This window comes from Cryptotermes secundus, unplaced genomic scaffold, assembly GCF_002891405.2.
Source record: "Cryptotermes secundus unplaced genomic scaffold, Csec_1.0 scaffold512, whole genome shotgun sequence".
Lineage (NCBI taxonomy): Eukaryota > Metazoa > Arthropoda > Insecta > Blattodea > Kalotermitidae > Cryptotermes > Cryptotermes secundus.
This window is the reverse complement of record NW_019735563.1, coordinates 456,923-483,866: the sequence shown is the minus strand read 5'-3', so window position 1 is coordinate 483,866 and position 26,944 is coordinate 456,923. Positions and strand designations below refer to the sequence as shown.

The 26,944-nt window shown below is 38.7% G+C and overlaps 1 protein-coding gene across 1 annotated transcript in view; it reads right to left on the bottom strand.

The window, feature by feature from the left end:
* LOC111869569 (bromodomain adjacent to zinc finger domain protein 2B) overlaps positions 1-26,944 on the bottom strand; it is a gene marked incomplete in the record, with an annotated part of 241,275 nt that overhangs the window by 27,901 nt on the left and 186,430 nt on the right. Inside the window, 8 exon segments of the mRNA XM_023861196.2 lie at positions 535-739; positions 2,516-2,825; positions 2,991-3,248; positions 5,936-6,055; positions 7,436-7,634; positions 15,888-15,941; positions 21,866-21,910; positions 23,460-23,525. Coding sequence (XP_023716964.2) covers positions 535-739; positions 2,516-2,825; positions 2,991-3,248; positions 5,936-6,055; positions 7,436-7,634; positions 15,888-15,941; positions 21,866-21,910; positions 23,460-23,525 — 1,257 coding nt within the window.

Here is a 26,944-nt window from a genome sequence, read left to right as displayed (position 1 = left end):
GGGTAAATTGAGTAAATATGGTACATAATGCTTGCATGATTCCACTGCTTAGGCTATTAAGAATAGTGGCAGCATGACTGGCCAATACAGACCAAATAAACCACGACAGTAGCTACTATTAAAAACATATTAGAATAAAATCTAACATTCAATAAAGGTCATGCCATAGCTCAAGCGGTTAGTCGCTGTGGCAGGTTTTCTCCGAGTACTTCGGTTTCCCCTGTCAATCTTCATTCCACCAAATTCTCCATCATAATAACCACCCAGGGCAGGCTACGATAGGCCAATCAGTGGCGGCTGTGCCAAGTGGACCCAGTTGGACTCCACCCCACACTAAGCGAAACATTCAATAATACTAAATTTAAATTTTAGTGGCAAATACAAACTAAATTTTTCCTCACACTCAGAATTACTTCCATTAGAATCAACTCTTGTTAACTCGTCGGTTTTCAATTTCTATCATTGCAATTTTTGCTTCACACAAAGTCACACTTACAATGCAGCAAAACAAATGAACGTGACTTAAATTCTTACCTCCTCAGGCTGAGTGCCTTCACTTTCGTTACCACTCTCCGCATCTTCAGCGTCTTCATCGTTCTCATCGTCCGCATCTTCTCCCAACTTAACCTTCCCTTCCACTCCGCCTATATCGCTCGATTCCTCACATCCGCTATTCTCCAGTTTGTTCGGCAGCACCTGCGCCACCTGTCGTATCTTCCGGCCATGAAGCATCCGCAACCTGAAAACCAAAATTTTATTATATGAGCCTTTTTGTCATTCTAAAAGCATCATCAAGATCCAATGTCATGTTGCCTGGTACGTTAAAACCTTCACTGCAGGCCCATTAACCACTGTCTTCTGGATTCTTGTTGGGCCTTATCAGTTTCTGTGGTGGTTCTATGTATCACCTCAGCAAGCACTCCCCTAATTGATCTCACCCCTCATGCAGCATGGACACTGGGAGAAACATCCAAACAGTGGATACTGTCACACAATATGTGTAGATTTACTGACCACTTTAACAAACAACTTGTGATTGCACTTAATTACAGTGCCATCGGTATTTTCTACATACTTAACAAATAACTAGCACATATGCTAAGTCTTTTCCAGCCCACAGTGTCTTTACTAGACGTTTTCTGGTAATGGCTTCTAACAATGGCTAGTCCTCTCTGAATGGCAGCTCCCTTCCAACTGCCTAGTCTTGGTTTAGTTGTCCTCGTTATAGCCCCTCAGCACAGACTACCGTAAGAAACCCCTTTTCGAACTTACTTACTTATTTATGGAGCTGAGCCCTTCTTGAGGAGTGGCCAATTCTGCAAATACTAAAGAATTTCCCAGCATTTTATGGAACCCAAAGGTTCATTACCATGTTCACAAGAGCCCTCCACTGGTCCCTATCCTGAGCCTGACCAATCCAATCCATCCCATCCTATCAACAGTACTTCTATTGTAGCATGTGTATCTGTTGCTGCAGGAATGTGTTTACCAAGACAATCCCTAGCATTGGCCATCAATCGACAATATAAAATTCTTGAGAGGCATTTGGGTGAGCTCAAACAGTTAAGTACCAGTTACAAGCTAACAATTAATGTTAGATTCCAAGCAGCTGTGAAGTTGAAGGAATTTTTCTCTTTGCCATAATACTCAGAAGAGCCAGGATAGCTCAGCTGGTACAATGATAGACTACAGGCTGGATGCCCAGCTTTGACTTCCGGGAGAGGAAAGATCCTTCCTTCTCTTCTCCATAGTGTCCAGATTGGATATGGGGACCACCTAGTGTCATATTTAATGGTTACCGGGGAAAATTTCTCCACGGCAAAACAGCCAGTGTGTGAAGCTGACCACTCACCTCCACCTAGTCTTGAGTCAAAAGAATGATGGAGCTATACCTCCAACCCCCACGTTTTTTTGACATAATACTTAGTTAAATAAGCACAGCGCCAACTTCACTTGGAGGGGGGGGGGGTAATCATAATGTCCAGGCAGGCTCTGGGGTCATCCCAATCTTATTCAGTTAATACTGAAAACTTTTTGCAAAGGTAAAGTGGCCAGATCACAGTGCCCTACCTCTTGCCTCTTTATCTAGCGCTTAGGTCTAGAATGTTTGGAGTATTACCTCCACATCCCTCATGTCTTCATGGTACAGTGTTCAGATGTTAGGATCTTTTTATTGCTAGTGGGGTGGGACTAAGTCCCTTGTACTGTGGCCACTTCTGGCCTATTGTACCAGCTGATGATAGGTGAGGGTGATTGTTGAGCAATTGGTGGAATGAAGATTGGCAGGGGAAACCAAAGTACTCGGAGAAAACCTGCCCCAGTGCCACTTTGTCCACTACAAATCCCACTTGAACAGACCCGGGATTGAACCCGGGCTACCGCGGTGGGAAGCCAGCAACTAACCATTTGAGCTATGGCGCGGTGTAAGATAGATATTAGGATAATTATGTATTTCATTATAACTGTTGGCGATGTCATCACCATCATCACGCAGAACAATATAACCTACACTTACTTTCTAATCTTGGTGTCCAAAACCCAGCGATCTTTGCGAAGCTGTCCGACAGTTTCTATGGAATTATCAATTTGTCGTATAACAGCTTTGTTCTGCAGAAGTTCATTACAGAGAAATGCAAGTATAGCAGCTTTGTGGGTAGGGTTGAGGGCAAGGAATGGACGCTCATGTAGCCACTCTGACATCCGCCATGTTGGATTCTCATGCAATTGCTCAAAAAATGCTGCATTCTTCCCACATGGAGGTTGCACCTCACCATAAACATTGTGATGGTCAGATTTCTTCTCCCGATCTCGTTCAAAATGAATGCCTGAAAAACAAAACCACCACAAACAACTTCAAACTGCCTGTCACACATAATCAGTTTAAGTTCTGATTTCTGTACACATTACACTGGAACAAATAAAAACACAAATAAATTAACACAATATATAGGCATATGGTTTGGATTTAAAACATTCATAATTTAACTCACCTGTCAATGCCTTAACTTCACCAGTTGCATTGGCATAGAGGTAGACACGGAGAATCTCAGAGAGGTTGCTGTGAGTAATGTCCGCCTGCTTGAGAGACTGCCCAAGTATTGTGGTATGCCGGGCTGGGTTTGGGATACCAGGGTCTTCGATGGCACACACCAGGAGGTGTGTCATCACCGACAGAAGCTCCTCCTCTGCTACCTCGTCATTAAGGAGTGCCATCTGCAAGCCATTGAGACTCGGCAAGCTCTCCATATCTGAAACCAATTGCAAACATAACAAGGCATAAAAAGTAAAATTTCTCTTGCTCTATATAAAATATAACAGCAAGAAGAAAGCTGTGATATTATTAAACTGGGTTACCACAGCAACAAACTGGGATTGACAGATGACACAACCTGTGAAAGGTGCCTACAACAAGATGAATCAGCAAAACATACCCTATATGATTGTGAGGGCATAGCTTATTTAAGATTTCATCACCTTGATTGGTTCTTCATTGGACCAGGTGACTTCTATGACGCTCCCATAAATAAAGTCCTACATTTCATTCGAAATATAGGATTAATAAAAGGTTAATCCAAAGGGGAATAATCATTGAAGGTCGCGGTACAAGGGCCGGATTTTATGGCCCACCGCTTAGTTAGTTAGTTAGTTATTAGAGAGGGTGGGTTTCCCCATGCACTTAGACCTATAGTGGTCCAGTGTGCTTCCCTCTATGATTTTATACCAGTCTCTATATCCTACTGGTATTGGTGCTTACCATCAGTCCCGCCCAGCCAGCGAGACCGGCTCTACCGGCTGAGAAGTATCTATAATGCTTCCCCCATCTACCGGAGGTATTAGTGACTGCTGTTGGGCGGGAAACGTCCGCAATTTTGGCTCAGTGACCTCCTTTGGAGGTGTGAGGTTCTTTTACGCGCCGTAAAGCTACGGCAGGGGACCCACGGCTTAAAGTCCCTCCCGGAGGACTTGTTCCCTGAATTTTTCCGCCCTTAAAAATTTGATGACCTCCGCCAGGTATTTGAACCCGCGTACTACGAGTCATGAGGTGGGAACGTTACCTCTAGACTACGGAGGCCGCTTTGGCCCACCCCTTAGACACATACATACATACCACAGCAATAAACTGTTGGATTAATTTACTACATGATTGTAAGTAATGCAACAGGTCACAAATAAGTAAGCAGCCCACTGTTTTTTGGAATATCTCTTTGCCATTCATCAGCAGAAACGCAATCTCAACTCTGCTGCAGTAACTCCAAGGACTGAAACAAGTTTCTCTTCCTTTTTTTATACAACACTGTTTACATTCATTCAAACACAGTAACCTGATGCCTTAAATCTGGAGAATCTGATGGCCACTCTGTTCATATGACAAATCCAACAGAAGTTAGCATCAGGCACTTTTACATTGCAGGGGGAAAATAAGAGTACAAATACACATTTTTAATATTCAATATGGAACATATTTTCCTGTGTAACAAATCAGCCAAACAGAATAATTCTTTTTATACATATACTTACATATGTTCTGCACAACATATATTAATTCCAGTCAAATCCACGGACTCCTTCCTCCATTTCCGCCATAAATTTTTTTTTAGAAAATACAGTCCCCTTCTACATTGAAGAAATCACATAATTTCTACACTCTGTAGTTTCTTTGATTATGCCACCAAAGTCTTGTGGGCAGATACCAACATTAATGTCATTTAATCTTTTACCACTGGTATCATTTGAATGTGAAAAATCTTGCATTTAGTAACTATACCACATAACCTTGGACAGCAGACAAGAAGCCAAAAACACAAATTAGAATCTACAAAACAATAATTTTGCCTGTGCTTCTGTATGGGTGTGAAACTTGGTCTCTGACATTAAGGGAGGAACACAGACTGAGGGTGAATGTGAAAAATCTTGCATTTAGTAACTATACCACATAACCTTGGACAGCAGACAAGAAGCCAAAAACACAAATTAGAATCTACAAAACAATAATTTTGCCTGTGCTTCTGTATGGGTGTGAAGCTTGGTCTCTGACATGAAGGGAGGAACATAGACTGAGGGTGTTTGAGAACAGGGTGCTAAGGAGAATATTTGGACCGAAGAGGAGATTGAAGTGAGAGGAGGTTGGACAAAACTGCATAATGAGGAGCTTCATAACTTGTACTCTTCTCCAAGTATAATCAAGTATAATATANGATCTTAGAGAGATAGGATGGGATGGGATAGATTGGATTGATCTGGTTCAGGTTAGAGACCAGTGGAGGGCTCTCGTGAACACGGTAATGAACCTTCGGGTTAAATAAAATGCTGGGAAATTCTTGAGTAGCTGCAGCACTGGCGGCTCCTTAAGAAGGGCTCAGCTCCATGAGTAAGTAAGTAAGTACCACACAACCTTATGAATATCATCTTTGTTTAAATACTTGTACATATTATAAGATTGCCATATGAGTGAATAGCTTCCATTCACACACATTCACCTGAAACTAACTCCATGGAGCTGAGGCCTTCTTGAGAAGTCACCAGTTGCTCGGCCACTCAAGCATTTCCCAACATGATCCATTTTAATATTATCTTCCCATCTATGTCTATGTATTCCTAGTGGTCTCCTTCCTTGTGACTTTCCAACCAAAATCTTGTATACATTCTTCTTCTCCTCCTCCCAATGCATGCTACATGCTATGCCAATCTCATCCTCCTTGGCTCCATCATTCTAGTAACACTTGGTGAGTACAAGTTACGAAGCTCCTCATTATGCAGTTTTCTTGAAACCTCCTGTCACTTCATCTCTCTTCAGTCCAAATATTCTCCTCAACACCCTGTTCTCAAACACCCTCAGTCTATGTTCCTCCCTTAATGATTCATCTAGTTTAATAACAATATCCATTACCTACAACAAATAATATAAAGAAGTGTACAGTCTTGGATAAACACTCACCAAATCCAAGTGTCTCCCCAAAGTTGTGCAGGAACTCGAAGACCATGAGTGTGTCAGCAAATGCCTGACCACAGAGTTTTAGTCCAGGGATTCTATTTAGTGTTGGCAGTGCTTTATGATCTGTAGAAGAAAAAAAAATCAAAATCAAATGCAACACTCATTTTGAACTAAATTATTTCGCCCCTTTCATGACATTACAAATGAGATATAACATCATAATACTGATTCATTAAGCACAGATACAAATATCACAAAAGAAAACACACATTCTATCAACAGTTTACATGGAGATTGGTATACAACTAGACACAGCAGAAAACAAACAAATGTTCATGTCTTGCCACAGCATTATATGACAAAATGATGATTTCACATCCATCTTTTCATCTCTCTTCTTTCCTCAGTTTCTCAATAAAGATGCAATTACAACTAGTTCTTTCATAGTGCATATGGTAGTCCACTGCACGTCTGCTGCTGGGGAACTGTTAATGTTTAAAGTAATCACCAGGGCCGGGATTTTGATGACATGTCATCTTTTTTTCCTTGTATCCTATGCAACGCTCTTAAATACATAAATCTTGGATATGAGCTGCTGGTTACAGAAATGTAAATTTTATAGGTAATTTTTGTCATTTTTTGACACTTTTAGGTTTAACGTTATTTTTTCATTTTTGGGGTAATTTTTTGCTAAATTTATGGGCTTTTAAGGGTATTTTTTGTGATTTTTGGCCATTTTAAGGAATTTTTCTTCATATGTTTTCTGAAATGTGAATAACATAAAAGTTCTTTCTTTTCTCCTTTAGGTCATTTTTCTGGATTTTTTCGGTCATTTTATAGGTGATTTTTTAAATATTTTCAGGTCATCAAAATCCGGGCCCTGCATATGTGGCAAATGAGTGACAAATATAAAAGATGCGTGATGTAACATATTTTCCTGCTTTCAGCAATCTTTTTTTCATGACTGGGAATAACTGTGTCCTGCTATAAACAACTGGCAGTTTTAATTTACAAATTATCAAGTACCAGCATAAAGCACACCAAAATTTCATAACCACCAGCCATGATTTCAACAGATAAACCTTCCACTGATCCACTGTTATGCATTACAGCCCCTGAATAACATTCTGAAATCACAATTTCATGGCATGCTATGGACTTGGAAAGTTGTGGAATAAGCATTGCTGCTCTCCAGGGATTTCTTGTGAAGACTTGAGACCCAAAAAACCAACTGAAGTATAAATATCTTCTGCTGGTGTTTATTTCTACCATTTACTGGTCTTATGCATTACTAATATCATCTATGACTCTTAACAAAGCTATATAGTGACAACAGAAGCCTAGGCCTTTTGTATATATGGTTTTGAAGTGCAAAGTAAGAACAGCAATATATGTTTTGCGCTTTGTTACAACACGATACTACACTTAGTAGAGACCTCTGCTATGCTTACACAGCTCCAATAACAGATACAGATTCTTATAACCATATCAATTTATTCTCACCCGAAATCTCCATGTCCTCTACTGGTTTTCGCAGCTCCCTGACCAGTTCGAGCTCAATGCGACGCTGCTCCAACTTGCGCTCTTTGCTAGCCATCTTCTCAGCTCTCACCTCCTGCCGTTTACGTTCACGTTCCTCCAGGCGTTTGCGTGCCTCTAGTGCTTTCACAAGTACCATGTGTTGCCTTCTTCGCTCACGCTCCTACACATAACAACCAATTCAACTGCCTCCACAACACAACTGCAGTTCAGGTTTCAAAACAGTGGTAGATATACTTCCCACTTCCTTATATGCAATCTGTTAGAGCTGTCCAGACACATAACCTTCTTCTGCTGGATGCAAGGTTCTCACAATTGTAACTATGAAGAACTGAGTCTTCTGGGCTGTTAAAATCATGCAGTTTGGATAGAGCTCAGTGTTTCAAAGGAACATACTTGTATCATCTTCATCTGCGGGGTAAAAGAGTAAGCCTTCTCCAGCTGGTTTCTTGCTTGGTTTGAGCTACAACACTGAAGATGGAGATGATAAGATCCTCTAAAACATCAGACCCTCTCTGAACTGCATAGCGTTACAGTCCTGAAGACTGTATCCTCCATATGACTACATTAACCAGTAACAGTCAGTCTGACATATATTTATATTTCTCAATTTAACCATCAAACAATTTGTGTAGGGAAGCAAACATCCCACCTTGAAACTATGACCAAATCTACATTAAAAGAAATAATTTTACTAACAAAAGGAATCAAATTCCTAGCAAGCAAGGTCCCAATGTACTTTCCATTGCCAGTCCTATACAGTCATCACACAGAAATGAACTTTCCAATCTGCATCTCTGTAGAAAAAGTAAAGTAAGTAAAGCTATCCCCGTAACAGGCCATCGAGGCCCATAGGATTGTGAGACGTTGAGGCTCCCACATTTTCTAGACAATTGGTTCATAGATGGCGGCAAGGTTGTCAGCCCTATGCACCGATTTCCCTTTACCCCCAAGAATATTCCTGGTACTTGTTAGAGGCTGAGTCAACCCCAGGGCCATAGTGTGGCTGGAAGGATTAGGTCAATTGAAAAAAAATCCAATGACCTCATCAGGACTTGAACCTGTGACCTTCCAGCTTTAGCATAGTGACTCAACCAACGACGCTATCGCATGCCCCTACACAGAAATGAACTGTGTACCTGTGTAAATGAGGTTTGAGGCTCTCAAGAGTACCATCTTCTGGGGTTTGATGCTGTGTAGTCTCGTAGAAATTTATCGATGCTCTGGAGGAATCTGGGTATACTTTTACCAGACTACATGGCATCACATCGCAGAACACAGTACTTTTCACACCCACTGCCAAGAACCTCAAATCTCATTTGTATACGTACAGAGATAACACGTCACCTTACTTCTTACTTTGAAGATTACAGGCATCTGGGATGTTGATTCCATGTAGTTTGGTAGACAAGTACCAACATTCCAGATGACCTGTGCCTATTTCAAGGTACAAGAGTAAAAAAGTGGGGGAAAATGGTCAATGACACGAGGAATAAAGGACAAAGGCTGGGGTTAAGAGGGAAACCATAGTTTCTATGTGTGGCTTTTTCTCCAACTCTCAAGATGGAGGCATCTGTCTACTGAAATACATGGTGTCACATCCTAGAAGACTGTAACATTCAAAATGCTATTTATTTTCTAATGGAGCCTAGGACTGTACCAAATCATCACAGTACCTTTCTTGTTCTTTGTATTTAAACAGTATCAACTATTATTTGTTTTCATTAACAGCCACTTATAATCACTGAAAGCTAACATATCATTCTCTCTGATGAGATCAGGTCTGCTTTTTACAATAAAACAGAAAAGGTTCCTTATATTTTCTCTCAACATACTGTCAATACTTGTACTTAAGCAAGTTCAAAATGTATACAAAGTATTGATGTCCTTTGTATCAGTGTTTCTGTGGGTTCCTGCTGTGATTAAGTGTACTTCTGTTAGTCAACAACCACAATTTAACATTTTCCTTTTTCTTTTAAAACATTTCTTTCATCTAAAAAACCACCATCTATCTATCAATTTTCATTTTCCTGTTTTCAACAAATATTATTTCTACAGCAAAAAATAATTCATAAAAACTAATACATAATGCACATGCATGATGGTTTTAATATACAGAAATGGAAATGTGACTCTGTAATCCATTCTTACTGCCCTAGTTACTGAATTTCCTCTACTATTAACATAAAATTAAAGCAATGATCATGAATATCATTAGAAGATCTTGTAGCACTGCACAGTTCTTTAAAAAATCACAGTAATGGTTACCACTTCAACACTGTGCCATTTCCAGGTGACTCTACAATGAATAAGGATCACAGCATAAACCTCAAGCATAATATAACATAAATATAAGTTACAGGGGTAACAAGATGCTCTAATCAAGATGTAACATACCATCTCCCAAAATTTTCCAGTTTTTTACCTCTGTGCAAAAGACAAAATAAATTATTTAACAGTGCCTGTAAAGTTCTGTCTCTTAAATGTTGTATTAATTTATTAAGCAAATCAATAAATGGAAATATAAATAGATAAATACACAAGATGTATATCATAAACTGATAGAAAGACACCAACAATAATATTTACAAAACACCCAGAATCTGTGTATCTACTACCTAGCAGCTAACAACACAGAAAGCTTCATGTACCATATAAACAGAATGTTAGATCACTCCAAAGATTCTGCTTCCACCATATGACAGAGAAAGGATGTAGCACATCAACACATGATCTACACACATTCTACATTATTTTCATTATTGTAATGAAAGCACACATCAAAGAACTAACGTATGTAATGTTTTAAGAAATACTCTTACACCTGTCATGTCACTATTTATGGCAGACATCAGAGTGAACATGTAAGCACCAAATTTTCTCACAGCCTTCTTGTGTACTCAACAGTCTAATGAAGCAAGCTCTATAATTTACACATCCAAAAACCATCTGCTCTTCTTGAGCGGCCTCCGTAGTCTAGGGGTAACGTTCCCATCTCAAGGTACGCAGGTTCAAACCCAGCGGAGGTCGTGAAATTTTTAAGGGCGGAAAAATTCAGGGAACAAGTCCTCCAGGAGGGACTTTAAGCCATGGGTCCCATGTCGTAGCTTTACGGCATGTAAAAGAACCTCATGTCCCAAAGGGACCACTGAGCCAAATTGATAGGACATTTCCCACCCAACAGTAGTCTCTAACACCTCTGATAGATGGGGGGAGCATCGAGAGATACCGCTGAGCCAGTAGAGGCCGAACTCGCTGGCTGAGTCGGGACTGATGGCACGCACCAGTATCGGTAGGGTATAGAGACTGGTAGAATATCACAGAAGGGACGTACAATAGACCACTGGTCGCTGTGCATGGGGAAACCCACCCCTCCAATAATAATAATAATAATAATAATAATAATAATAATAATAATAATCTGCTCTTCTTACATGCGCTTACAAACATTTTCTACATTAAATTAAATATTATCTTCAATGTGGGTATACATTTTATCCAAGCTTAGGAAATTCTAGTCGGGTAATATTGTTCCGACTTAATAAACATTAACTGCTGCCTATAAACAGAGAATTTATGGGTTTGAAATTAAAAAATTACTACGGAAACTGCGCAACTGCCTTTTTAGAGCCTGCACTCAGCAACACAAGACCTAGACTATGATTTTTAGTACACACGTATGGCATAAATAAAACGTTTTACAGAATGTTGTTACATGACTATCTACAGTGACAGTATCTACATTACTGATGCTGAAACATTCAAATATAAGTATATGAAGCAAGAGCATAAATACTGTGAAGACAGAATGAATTACACCAGCTACATCTACAGTATATATACAAACCTGCAATTATACTAACCATCATGAAGATATAAGAACAATACTGTCTGCTAGGTTATAACACTATGTATTTCAGAGACAGCACAATATTTTGGAGGAACATGTCGCCTCCATCTTCGGGGCCAAAGAGTAAGCCAAGCAAGAAAATAGCCAAAATGGGTAGCAAACCGAGCTCGCTTACTCTTCAACTCTCAAGCTGAAGGCAATATGTTCATCTGAAAAATTTGACGCTCTTTGAACTACAAGGCATTAAGCCCAGATGACTGTATTTCTCATAATTATGAATGTGAGAACCTCAATTCCAACATGAAGATATTTGATGCTTTCAAGGCTGTGACATCATGCAGTCTTATTAATGGCTACCAAGGTTTCATAGGCACATACTGTCCGTGTCTTCAGGATTAAAGTGCTCAATGCGAGGAACCGTTTGGATGAAACTGGCAAGCTGAATGGAAAACAGCCACACACATATCCAATGGGAGGGGGGGAATGGAGCTCAGTCTGGGCCAATTGGAACAGCAAACAGGAAAATGGCCCTTTTCAGGGACACAACATTATGGCACACTTGAACTCTGAAGATGGCAGCAGATTCCTGTCTACACGATTACGTGGTGTCACAACCAAGAACACATCTAAAGTATCATGAGGTTGACTGTGGGCATGCTGAAGAAATGTGATTGTGAATATGAACTGTACAATGGTGAGTCCATGTGGAGCTTCTTTCAAGTTACTTAGGTGCTATAGCCTTGTTATTTGGAGCGACCTTTGTAACATTTCAAATTTTATTTGAAAAACAGAACACGTGCAATGATGCTGACCACAACAAGACAATCAAAATTACATTATTTTATGTGAACATAAAACAATTTATCTTCTCTTATTATAAATGCATATGGCTTGTTCATTATATTCAGAAACTGAAGTTAATCCAACTAACATTACCTTGCTCGTATATGCTTTAATTCTTAACTACTGCCTTACTTAAAAGAAAACAAAATGGTGTTCAAACCATGACAATCTATTTTTTGATCTAATGTGTGTGTGTGTGTGTGTGTGTGTGTGTGTGTGTAACTTTCCCATTGTCTTACTGCCCATTTCGCCGCACAACAGCTGAAGCGGTCAGTCGCTGGCTTCCCACCGCGGCGGCCCAGGTTCGATCCCGGGTCTGGTCAAGTGGGATTTGTGGTGGACAGAGTGGCACTGGAGCAGGTTTTCTCCGAATACTTCGGTTTCCCCTGCCAATGTTCATTCCGCCAAATTCTCCATCATCATAATCACCCGGGTCAGGCTATAATAGGTCAATCAGTGGCCGCCGTGCCGAGTGGACCCAGTTGGACTCCACTCCCCACTATGCAAATTTAATTTTAATTTTACTGCCCATTTCCTGTTTGCTACTGCAGACTGAAAAGAGGAGACCCAAAGATATAACTGACATTCACTCTGTATTCTTGCCAACATTACAGTAACTACAGCCATTAGAGCGTGGTAACTATGGCTGATTAAGCAATATGCAAGTATGGATGTAGAATACTGTTTGCTCTTTACCTATTGTACAATGATACTGATACTGAAAGCAAAGCACATGCATTTCTGCTTGTACCTCACAGAAGTTTGAATAATCTGTACTCATAGCAAAAGACCACTACAGAAAAGGTGAAGATTGGCATCAAGATCATATTAAACAGGGATGAACAAGTTGGCACAACTGATAGCTGTGATTTCAAATTTTGAGATGCCTGAGCATTTCAATTTTGGTGGAAAATTTGTTGGGAAAGTATCCACCTAGATACTGAGGAGGAGATCAGAGAAAACCACTAAATTGGAAATTGTGGCCACAGAAGAGAGGCAAGAAAGATGGATGGAACCGGTTCAGAGCCATGTCTCGATGTTTTGTGTAGGTGTTGCTGTATCCTCCAACCCTCCCAATTCTTCTGACTTGTATTTGGGATGTACTTGATTCAAAGTTCAACTGGCACACTGACTGTCTGATTAAGGTGTTCCCTGGTTTTCCTCAGGGGGAGCTGGCATAGTATAGTGAGTATAGAGACTGGCTATGGACTGGAAGACTGACGGGTTGAAGTTCGAGTCCCGGTAAAGCCAAGAATTTTCTCTTTTCCTAGTCATTCAGACTGGCTCTGGGGTTCACTCAATCTCCTCTCCAATGGGTACCAGGGACTCTTTCCTTGGGGGTAAAGCGGCCAGGGCGTGAAGCTGATCACTCACTTCCAACTTCTGCTGAAGTCAAGAAAATGTGGATCTATACATCCACTCCCCCTTATGCCTTCTTGGTGTAGTGCTTAATTAGTTAAGCACAGGGACAACTTTACCTTTTTTTTACCTCCAAGAAAATTCTAGGACTGTCTCAAATTAGGCCATCATTGATTCTTTTCATATACTTCCTAATTCATTATTCACCCTAATTCTATCACCTAACATTATAGCCTGAGTTGCTGGCAGCATCTTTAAATAAGTTACAAATGAATAAATGGATGCACATAAAGATGATACTTCAGAATTAAAATTTTCTGTAACTGTTTCATCATGTTCCAGATAATTTGTGACTGTATTTGGTATTCTTATGCAAGCAACAAGACAAATGTCTTCACATACCAATAAAAATTTCAGCAGTATAAATTATACAATAAGGTCAGCTTAATCTTGGGGATACAGGATGGGTTAGTATAGACTGCACTCATCTGGCCCAGTGGAGGGCTTCTGTGATCGTGGTAATAAACTTTCAGGTTCCATGAGCAGCTGATTGACTGGTGGCTTCTAAACATGGACTCAGTGCATTAGTTAGGATAGTTAAATTCAAATGGATAATGTATGAAGACTTTATACTGTATGCTGTGGTTTGTTCAAATTTCTTTGGTAAGGACCTGTATTATATAACCTCTTCAGGCATCTCTTCATCTGTCCTATGTCTGTCTGCAATAGTCCAGAATTTATTCTCATGAAATTAACATCTAAAGGAAAATGGCTGCCTTTAATCCTTCTGAAATCATACTTGGAAAATCTGATGAAATTCTACATGGGCATAATACAACTGGCATAAATCTACCCAGTCTTTAAGTGATGTCTGAACATCACAGGAGTTTCTCCTTTCCAGCATATTGAAAGCTCCCCCACCCCCATGATGCATACGAGTAAAACTATTTTATCAGAATGTCAGAGCTATTTTTTTCATACTGAATAAGATGAAGGATATTTTTTTTTTTCCAAATTTAATAACAGATTATAGGAAGATATATGAACAGACAACACCCCATATTCATTTGTGTTCAGGACACAGATTCTAAAAAAAAAGTCACCTTAAATATCAACAGCAAAAACAAATTAATTTTAAATGTTACTGCATAGAAAAATTAACTTCCATGATTGCAGTGATAACTAAGATTCTGAACACATCGCAGATAGAATGAGACACAATACCAGTTTAATGCAATTAACAAAACTGGTGACTCTGACTGCATTAAATTCTTTAATCTTTTCTTCTTCACTGACAAACAAAATTACGACATCAATAATACTTCTTTATTTTTTTATTTATCTGATGTCACAGTAATGAGAATGAACACAATTTGAAAATACTGATAATTTATTATGAAAACTAGGGGGGAAAATAATAAGTTTACTAGAATAAAAATAGTGGAAATTGTTGACTATGATTAAGCAGTGTTGACATTGTGATCAGTCTATCCTGACTGTGGGATCTATTATGATGAGTGGTAAGATATTTAATAACAGTCAGTATCTAGACTATACATTATTGAATGACAGGCTTAATGAATGGTGAACAGGAAAGGATCTGGAAGTAGCAGCCCTGATCTAATCAAGGTACTACCCTGGGATTTGTCTGGAGGGACTTTGGAGAACCAAGAAAAACTTCAATCAGGACAATGTTCCAGCTGAGATACAAATGGAGGACATCCAGCTATGGCAGCCAGATCAACTGGAGCCTACTCATGTACCTATCCAGGGCATACCAGATGTCTTCCCTCACGGTAAAGATGGCCAGACAGTGAATCTACCCACTCAACTGAATCCTACTCTACTACATGTCATGATGGAGTGGAGTTCACACATGTGAAGAACTTCTGAGTCTTTAAACATTTGTGGCAATGACACAGTGTTTGAGAAATTGGATCTGTTTGCAACTGAAACTGTTCTAAATTATTTCTAGCAAGTCCAACAGAGCAAGATGCTTTCCTTTCTCATATCTGACAACAGAAATGAATCCATTTCTTGTCATGTTATGTATGTCAAATATACTCCACACAATGGACAATGCCTAATAAAATATTTGTAACTTTACTGTCACTACTGCAATGAACTGAGCAGCATTTTTAGGCATCTGAAGTCAGAATAGTGACTTAAGTATGAGAATCAAATCTAGTCATCTTAAATCAGAGACAGGTACATTAAACACTGCAATGCTGCACTCCAAGGAATGTTCACATCATTAAACTGACATCACAATAAGCACAAAAAAAAAATCAGTGTCACATTGCAGTCAACATCAGCGCACAAAGAGTGAAGTGAAGAGTGAACGAACGACAGAGCGTGACATACCAGTTCCACAGTGTAGAGCATCTCCCTTTGCTTATTGAGTTCTTGCATGTAAAGCTGCACCGCATGAGGGGAGAAAACAGAAAACAGAGTGTTCACACAGCAGCCCATCCACAACACATATGGGATATCGCTAGCAAGGCAACTGAGACTGTCCTGTTTCTGTTTAATAACATTCAGTCAACAACTTAGCTGGCATTCCCAAATATGTTTCTGTCATACAACACTTTAATCCAAGAAAAAACTCTCATGGCCCATTTTCTAAACTGCCATTAATTCCTAACATAGCAGTTAAAAGATTAAAAATTCTAACATGTGCTTTTGTGACATCTTTATGACATAAGCATTCTGAATAAACAACCTTTAGGGACTCAAATGACTATGTGGAGACACCCAAATGATAGCAAATTTGCAAAACAGAGCAGAAAAATGTACACATAGATACAAAAGAAATAAATATAGCACAGACAAGAATGGAGAAGGCTTTATCACAAGAGGACCCATTTTGATAAAAACATCAATGAATAGATGATGATATTTTTTTAACGTTTATCTGTCCACCTGTATCAACTATTTGAACAGATTTTAAATAGTTTTCATACTGAACTTCATATCAAAAACTATTATTTCTAACCAGTACTGTCTAGCCTAAATAGGTAGTCATTTTGCGTGAACAAGATTATTATTCAATAATATCTCATTGAGAATTCCTCTATGAATTATTCTTACTCTTCTACCCTGAAGAGAGAGGCAGATAGCTCCTTGAAACATTGGCAAATACTTTTCTGAATACACAACAGTATATGCAGAAAGAGAGTAATTTTCAAGACCTGTAGATCTATGGTTCCTGGGTTTCTGCACTTTGTATAGATGTCACGGAGGCCGAGATTTCATACTGTACACATTTACTCCATACAGTGAGCCGCTTCTGGGTCAGTGGCTATCAAACTTTACAACTGACTGACGGGCCTTCTGGACCCCTCTAATGATACCACATAATGTGTTCAGTTTATTTTACAAGATAAATGTGTATTTCTCTAACGTGGTAAGTTTCTTTTACATGTATACTACTGAAGCAAACAATCATTACTCTGTCTGAGAAGTGACAACACTGTTAAGGTGCAAACAATGAACATCTCATTGCACTTGGTGGTCTACTTACGACCGACTTCTGTTCTGAGTGACAGGTCGTAAGTCGATCTGGTCTATGTCGGCCATATATTTATTAACAGTATTTTTTAACCTTTCTAATCTCTTTATCATCTTTATAATTTATTTTTAAAAACTTCTACATTTTAATCATCTTTTATTTTTCATTTTTTTGTGGTCGTAAGTGCGGCCGGGCATAAGTCGACAACCAAGTGTACATGAGCAACAGGAATCTGTAATGTTATTTGACATTTGCTCATGTGTCAATGAAATGAGTGACAAACATTCAGGAGATAAAACCAATATTACATTATTTAATACATTTGGTGATAAACTGCAAGGAAATTTAAAAAAGTCTACAAGTTTATTCTGAAGATAAACTAATGTCTAGAGAACAAATTTTGTGTCAGTTAAAAGATCTGAAGAGAGGGGAAGACAATGATGTGATGAATGACTGATCTTGTCATCCAATAATTTTGATTATGGATCCAGTTGTGAGAGTGACAAATGGTGAGAAGATATTGTTGACTAATTGGAATTTAGTTTTGGTTTTGTTTGCTGTCCACAATGCAACAATGTAAATATTTAAAATTAAATCCTTTTCAAATCCATCACTGACCTACATGTTTTGGTCTACTCGGCCACCATCAGGTGCACTGAAATTTGGAGGAACTGCTGTGCCTTCCATGCTACTGCAATTGCTGTTCTCGTATTTACAATTTCCAACTGCAACATTCTTTGATTTTATTCTTGCAAATGGAAATACACAGCTGAGGCATGTGGCATAGCAGGAACTATACTGACTTAATTTAGAAACATTATACATAAGAAAACAGATGCACTGAAGGCACGGCAGTTCCCACGAATTATGATGCACCTGATGATCGCCGAGTAAGTCAAAACATGTAGTGCAGCGACGAATTTTAGAAGGATTTCATTTTCGATCCTTACATTGTTGCATGGTGGACAGTAAACAAAACCAAAACCAACTGCAAAAGGATGCTAAAATACATAACATGTTGACTACTTGTTCTGAACTTAGCAGAAAAACTGAAGATGAAATAAAAAATTATATGATTAATTTTCATTAATAATCTGAATAGGTCTGCAAAGATTATCCCCACAAATTTCAGTGGGCAATTTTTTCATAAGTATATAAATAAAAGCAGCAATCATGCTTATATTTTAGATTTTATCCCACCACCAATATATTTTTTTGAATAAAGTATGCAGCAAACAGAATTAATGTGACCTGCATACGCAATGGGATGTCATTAAACATATTTCTGAGCCCTATTACAAAAAATACATATTTATGGGGGGGAAAGAAAGAAACTGGTATATCATATGTTGTAAAATAGACTGTCATGATGAAATGTATTTATCAGTCATAAATACATTTTCCATCCATCCCTTACACACCTGCACACACCCACACATGGACACACATATGAGGAAACAGACTGTATGGAAAATTGACCTCATAATCACTGTGACGTTATGTACCCAAACGCTATGAACATTTACTTACGTCTAATCATGAACAACATTCGATTTCTGTCTCCTTACATTAATTCTCAGTTTCTTTACACTAAAATGTTCCTTGCCTAAATCATTATTTTATGATAGAGCCATGAGAACTCCCTCTTCTGTATGGCAGAAACATATGTGGAATGGATTTCTAAGTGCATAAACAATTAATTCAGGAAGCCCCCTTCTAAAAGCCTTTCAACTAATTCTAATAAGCAAAATCACGTACCATATACTTTTGTTTTTCTTTCTGCTGTAATAACTAAAACATGTTTATAAAAGTACTTTCAGCAACACGTTGCCTCCATCTTCAGGGTTCAAACAAGCAGAGTGAGCCAAATGTTAATTTATATATAGATTTTGATCCAAGAGACCAATGGGAGTGAGGTTGGAGGCTGGTTTCCAGTCCAAGATAAAGGGACATAAATTCGCAATTCAGAAATGACTATGGGTTGAATGTAAGCGATGGCCCTTACAAGGGCCATTTTATAATGTTTTCCTGCCAACTGTCCTTTTGCCTCACACCATGCACCAGCCCTCATGCCTGTGCCCCCATATCTGTTGGACCAAAAGCAGAATACACATGGACACTTGCTCATCTTATTCACTCCAACCCTGAAGATGGAAGCAGCACATGAAACATTGGCAACATTGACCACAGTTACGCAGTGCAAAGGACCAAGAGTACAATCAACACTGAACCACTATAATAGCCTGAACTCATTAATTACTTTAAACAAAAGTAATGTTTATAAAATTCTGGACATATCTGGTTAACCTTGCATGGGAATAAACTTCATAAAACAAATCACAATTCTGCTACTTGTCCATTTTGATATGATATATAAATTACAACATGCCTTTTAATGTAATATCCACATAAGAGAGGGGAGAAATGAAAGGTCACTGACTGGGGTGAAGAGCCACAAATACTAGTAGCAGTGTGATATCACATCCCTAACACTTCAACATTCATGAAGGAAAATTTGTCAGCTGGCTATGCATCATGTATTATTCACCGAAATGTCACAATCTGTCTAGCACTGCAATATAAACTTCACAAATAAATATATTACTTTAATTTTTCATTTCTGCCTAATTTCTTGAAACGAAATAATGATATTATGGTGAAACAGATCCATCTATAACACAGATGGAGTTGATACAACAAGTCACTGTGAAAAATGAAAGAAAATCCTCCTCCTATAAACCCTGATACCCTCATTTCTTGCATGTTTTACACATTTATTTAAATTAAAAGAATGTAGAAGTAATTAACTAAATCAAGTCACAGAACTGCTATATGTTGCCATGGATTATCCAGCTCCTGTTCACCTTCCCTTCCAATGTAGAGGTCAAATTTCATCATATGGACATTTAACAACATTATTTTGAACATATAACTATAAATTTCCTTTCCTGTCATAGTAATTTATAAAACAGAGTAAAAATAAACTTTATCACAATAAAACATTTTTTTATTTCATTTTTATTCCAAAGGAAAACAGTTCTGTCCACCTTAAAATTGTTGTATGTCACTGCAACGAAAATATAAACATAACTTGAATTCCTAACCTCAAACCTTTAAAATCTGCGCAGGAAACAGTAACCACCTGAGCACAAAAGTTAAAATGTTCTTTCCTCATGTGACTGTGTAAAAGTGCTATAAGAATGTTTTTCACTCTGTTTCCAAGCTCTATACACTAAACAAAAAACAATATACAAAGAGGTATACAAGCAGTGCCCAAAATTATACACAAAACTGCAACTAAACTAATAATGTAAGACTGAAAAGCACACAATTAAAAATGACAGCAGACTACAAGAGAACACTGGAAATGTATGACCAGCCTCATTAAGGAAAAAACACAATTCATTTTTGTACAAATTATCACTTAAAATCTACCACTAAAATTCATGCCTATCAAATAAAAATTAATTTCCCTAAAAATGTCAATGAATTTCATTGTCCCTAGTATAAGACTACATCCTGTGATAGAAATGTTTATATTATAGGATACCCAATTCCAAAGGGCAGACTGTGATTCTGTTAACCCTTTAAATAATTACACTTGAAAGTTTAGTTCTTACCCCAGACAAAACACCCAGTATTTTCATTACAATGACCAATCCTTTAATGTTATTTAGAGAAACAATCCCTCTTTATTTTCACATCACAAAGATGTAAATACAACTTCTGAGAAAAATTGAGAATTTTTAAATTTTAAAGTATGTGACACACTGTGATCTAAACGGTTAACTTTTCAGGATAACAGTGTGAATAAAAATTTCTAGATTTCATCCTTTTCATGCATGTTTCTCGGTACCTAATCCCAACCGAATAATTTACATTTCTCACATAACAATTTAAACAAATTTACACCTGTATCTTTCAGACATATCTCAATGTAGGCACATGTGTGTACAAGTTATAATTCTGAATTAAGTCCAGTGAAAAAAGAAATTATAATTTATACAAGGCATCTCTATGATATGCTATTCAAATTATTTTTATACACTTTATCCATCGTCTTCTTGATCTAATATTTATCGGTAAGAATCACTAACATTCTCTGTTGCATTAGGAAAAGTTTCCTTGAATGTATCATGTTGATGGTCAATCTGGCAAATTCTTTCCAACCTACATTCATGTCTTTTTATCTTCCCATCTGGCCCACACAAATCCACGTGGAAATAACTTTTTCAATTTCTATAACTGCAGCACACAATACTGCACTATCCCAGCCTTCTCTACTAACCCAGTAATGTGAGATTTAAGGGTCTCAATGCAGTGAATATTAAGATTGTTGTTTCGTAGGAGGTGGCACCATGTAATCTGCTACAAAGTTAACAGTGCTTCAGAGAGCTTCACCCTGAAGATGGCAGCAGTTTCCTCTACTAGGGTACACAGGATAACATACCAGAAGGCAGTAAATATAGAATGGTCTGGTGTTCAATCTCCATACCGAGTGCATCACTATTACTATGTTAACCTTACTCTTCAGCACTTAAAATGGAGGCAACAGGTTGGTCCAAATCATCGTAAGCATTCACCAGACTACACGGCACCACAACCCAGAATATAGCAATCTCTGTACCCACTGCTGTGTGGATTTCTGATCTCATATATTACTGATCTGGTTTCTATCTCTTAGAACTTTATAAATTTTTGTTCAATTTTTAGGAAAGACCCATAGAACAAATTACAAGAGTAAATAATCTTGTATGGACCTGCATGAACCCTACATATATATATATATACACACACACACACACACACATAAAAAGAATAAAGTACTTACTTGTTCCTTGATAAGTACAGCTTGTTGGCGTTTCAATTCTCGTTCCTGAAATATTACAAAATTTAAAAGTTAAACATATTAAATTACAGTTAAACCTACATTTAAGGTTTCTTTGAGGGTCAGCGATTTTGAACACTAGACTGCAGAAAATTTTAAATTGAGGAAATTTAGTACTATGATTCCTGACTTGGAAACACTGAAGTGGAACTTTAAATAAGAGAAAAACTTAAACTGAGAAACATTAAATTTGGGGTGGAGGTTCACTGTAACACCATGGAGCAGAGCTCTTCCTGAGATTTCTTGGCTCCTGGTTGGTCACAAAATTCTTTGCTTTTTGTGGAACTCCATGGAGCATTTTCTTGAGAAGAAAGCTGAGCATTGACAAACTGTCCATTCCTCTTGGACTACAGACAGCAGTGTGCCAACCATTGGTCCCAGATCTGACCACAACTAAGTGCCCAACCAAGCCCTAAGTCTCCTTGAGAAGAGCCTTTGACCTTCTGACATGTTCATGTTATCACCTTACGGGCAGATGCCAAGTTTCACACCCATACATGAAGCAACAACTAAAGATATGGATTTCGTCACTTTTCTGATAATCCCATTTCTAAGGTAAAAGGTAAAGCTATCCCTGTAACAGGCCGTGAAAGCCCATAGGGTTGTGAGGCGTCGAGGCTCCCACATTTTCTAGACAATCAGCTCACAGATGGCAGTAAGTTTGTCAGCCTTATGCGCCAGCCACCCTTTATGCCCCCAGGAAGATTCCTGGTACTCATTTCTGTTAGAGGCTGAGGTGACCCCAGGGCCATAATGCGGCTGGAAGGATTAGGTAAATTTAAAAATTCCAATGACCTCATCAGGACTCTCAACCAACTATGCTACTGTGTGCTCCAATTTCTACCCGTGTTTTATGTGTAGCTGATTTAGGTCATGGTTCTCAGAAAATGATACAGCTGAGGAAAGAAAACCAACTCACGTTGGTGCATAAAATAAATTCATGCCTGAAAAATGTGTGCCTCACTGATTTTTTGGAGGTTTCACCTCCAAAATGGATTTTGAAAGCACCGTGAAACCCAATTTAAAGTTTTCTTTGGGGAGCAGTGAATACGGCAACTGAACTGAGTAAAATCTTAAATGAAGGAAATGTAACAGCAAGATTAACAACTTCTGATCATCAGAACAGATTGTTAAATGAGGGGGGAAAAAAAGTTAAGTTCAGTAACATTAAATGGGAGTTCCACTGTAAATGGTGGTGAGTGCCCATATTAGAAAATGTCAGGAAAAATTCCATTTCAGCTCATATCAGTTAAATAAAATGCCTTATTTACATGAACACTGATTTTCTAAATGTTTACCTAGAATACTACAGAAAATAATCTCAGATTCCACGCAGTGTAATTAGCTTTAATAGAACTGGGCACCAAGGCCAACATGTCAATTACACTGAAATCATTTGGAAAATCTGTGCTCTCCACTGGAATATGGTACTTCTTTAAATTCCTTCATCTCTTTTATGTTCCCTGCCTTAGTAAGCATGCTTCGCCACTGAGCTGAGCGCCACTAAGAGTGTCTGACATATGAAATGTAATGTTACCTGCTGTTTTCGCAAATGCTCCTCCTGTCGCTGTTTCTCCAGTTCCTCCTGGCGCCTGCGCCTGGCCTGAACATGCAACATAAACAACAGAACCACATCCATTCAGTACGCGCAAACATTCAGCATGCAGCTACTACCAACATCTCACAAAATAAAAATCTACAGCGATCTATCTTAACGTTCATCTGCTGCAAGCATCTGTTAAGAAAAGTATAAAAGATTTGGTGTTTCATGCGGTAACTAAATACGTTTCATATTCAGGACTATCAAGTTCACTTCCACATGAGAAAACAGTGAATTAATGTGATTAATGTCCTATAAGGTTTTCATGGCTAATGTATTACTTCAGACTTTGAGAACGTGGCACAGAGGATCTTGAAGGTTTTCCAACCTTCCAGCAAACACTGCAGCTACCATCTTCAGGGTTAACATCTCTGCAGGGCTTCACAAGCCCTTATATAGGTCTCAGAGTGTGTGGAGCTGTGATTGGGCAAAATGAAGAACGGGTGCTATCAATACGGGGATGGCCACAAAGTTGTTCATTTTAAAGAGAAACTGCCTTAACAAAAACAGCATATATGAATGGTGAAATGGAAAGGATCTGTCAAGGAAGCAGTCATGGCCCAATCAAGGTTACTATCCTGGTACCAGCTTCGAGGGATTGGATAAAATCATGGAAAGCCTTGGTCATAATTGCTGTGTTGAAGTTCAGATTTGAGCCAAATATCTCTTGAACATAAGCCGAGGACATTACAGCTATACCAACCTACTTGGCAAGATTTCTACTGAGTTGGCAAAGGATATAGGTTCAAAACAGAATCTGTCTCCAATGTTTTTAATCAGCAGGCATAAGTCAAAAGACACATGTTCAGTCGATTCCTGATATTTTCGTAAGAGTTTGTATGCTTCTCTAAAATGTCCTGTCAATTATTCTTGGCATACGCTAGCACATGCAATTATATGAGGGGTGTTCAAGTTCTAAGGTCTCCGATTTTTTTTTTCTCAGGCCTGGGAGCAGATACACACATGCAGTTTAGTTTAAAATACGTGTTCACTCCTTGTGAATGCGTGACAGAGATGGCAGCACTGTACGGCACACAGAACTCTAGTGGTGGCGGCGAGTGTGAGGAGTGTTTCTGATACCTAAAATGGCGACGTTTTCGTTATAAGAACAGCGAGTAATCACTCGTTTTCTCCACTTGCGTGGTGCAACACCCATTAAAATTCACCGCCAGTTGAGAGAGACATGTGGTGATGGTGTCATGAATGTGAAAAATGTGCGTTCGTGGGTGCGACAGTTCAAAGAAGGCCAAACGTCGTGTCACAACAAACCAAAACAATCTCGGTCTCGCATCAGCCGGTCTGACAACATGGTCGAGCAAGTTGAGAAAGTTGTTTTGGAGGATCGCCGATTGAGTGTGGAAAACATCGCCTCCAAAGTTGGCACATCCGTGGGATCTGTGCAGACAATCCTGCATGAAGAATTGTGAATGCGAAAAGTATCCTCCAGGTGGGCGCCACGAATGCTGGCGGACGACAACAAGGCTGCGCACATGCCAATTTGCCAGGCGATGTTGACACGTGATGAAGGCAAGAATGGGACTTTCTTTTCATCAACTGTGACAATGGTTGAGACATGGATGCCGTTTTTCAATCCTGAAACGAAGCGCCAGCCAGCTCAATGGAAGCACATAGACTCACCACCACCAAAAAAATTTCGGGTAAGCGCCAGTGCTGAAAAAATTATGGTGGTCATGTTTTGGGGCAGCGATGGCATAATCCTTACTCATTGCGTTCCAAAAGGCACTACGGTGACAGGTGCATCCTACCAAGATGTTTTGAAGAACAAGCTCCTTCCAGCACTGCGAGAAAAACGGCTGGAAAAGGCTGCAAGTGTGCTCTTTCACCAGGACAATGCACCAGTGAATCGGGCGTACATGGCGCAGCAGTTTATTCGTGAAAACAACCTTGAAGTGGTTTCTCATGCTCCCTACTCACCTGACCTGGCTCATAGCGATTTATGGCTTTTCCCAGAGATGAAAGACACTCTCCGTAGTCACACATTCACCAGTTGTGCCGCTATTGCATCAGCGATTTTCCAGTGGTCAAAACAGACTGCTACAGAAGCGTACACAGCGGCCATGGAATCATGGCATTGACATTGTGAAAAATGTGTACGGCTGTAGGGAGATTACGTTGAAAAGTGACAAAGTTTCAAATTTTTTGTATGATTATTGTGTGAGGAAAAAAAATCGGAGACCTTAGAACTTGAACGCACAACGTAATTACACAATTAAACCCACTAAGAATAAGATCTAAAAGTTTGTGACAATGGTATATTAGTATAAACATTATGTTTCTGAACATAGGAGATAGGGACTTGCTCTATTGATTGCGCCCAACTGACCAGACAGAGACATAATCCAGTCTCCGAAAAGTTGTGTTTTGAAAATTAAACAGGACAGTTTTTAGATAAACACAAGACATGGATAATGTCCAAAAACATAATATTTCTACAGCTAAGAATCACATGCCTAAGGTAAGATTAAATCCACACTTTTAAAAACAGTGTCATGTGTCCAGCACACATACAATGCATTCCTTCAGTACAGCACATTTGGCCTCAAGGAGCTAACACATTAACTGCATGACCAGTATTTGGATGTTTGTTCAACCAGCCATCTTTTGAAGAAAACCGGATTCTGAACTGATTCAAAACAGTAATGGAAGTGAAAAAAAAACTCACAGTCATTCCATATTTTCACTGGGGAACTTGGCTCAAATGATAAAACTTCTAACTTATTCTGCGATTTTTTTAATGATGATGTCAGCATCTCAAGCTGAACGGTGTCAAATGGTAGGATGACCAATGAATAATGAAATGTGTAGGACTCAGAAGAAAGCAGTACTATCCCAGCATGTGTGGAAGGAAATGTGGAAAACCACAAAGAACTTCAGCTGGATATCCAATGTGCAAGCTGAGAATGAAATCGACGACCTCCTGAATACAAGTCTAGAGGGTTGCGGCTATAGGAACCTGTTTGAAGACTTATATTTGGGGATACCCAACTCAAATCAAAGCTAGAACACTACATTATCCTAACGTTTTTTTGCTGTTTTCCTCAGTCCCTACAAGAAATTGCTGGACAGTATCTTGAAATAGGCTACAACTACTTCCTTACAAATCCTTTCCACTTCATTATTCACTATCATCCTATGATTTGATCTTACATGGTCTGAATTACTGACAGCATCATTAAATAAGCAACTCATACAAATAAATTACAGAATGAACAAGTAGTTTTTTTAGCGGCGATAATTTGAACAATATAAGATGTGATGCCAGCAAGCAGTTTAGGAATAAAAAGAGGGAATATCTGAAAGACAAAATGAATGTGCTTGCAACGAACAGCAAGAACAAGACTATTAGAAACCTGTACAGAGGTGTAAATGATTTCAAAAAGGGATTACCATCCTAGAAGTAA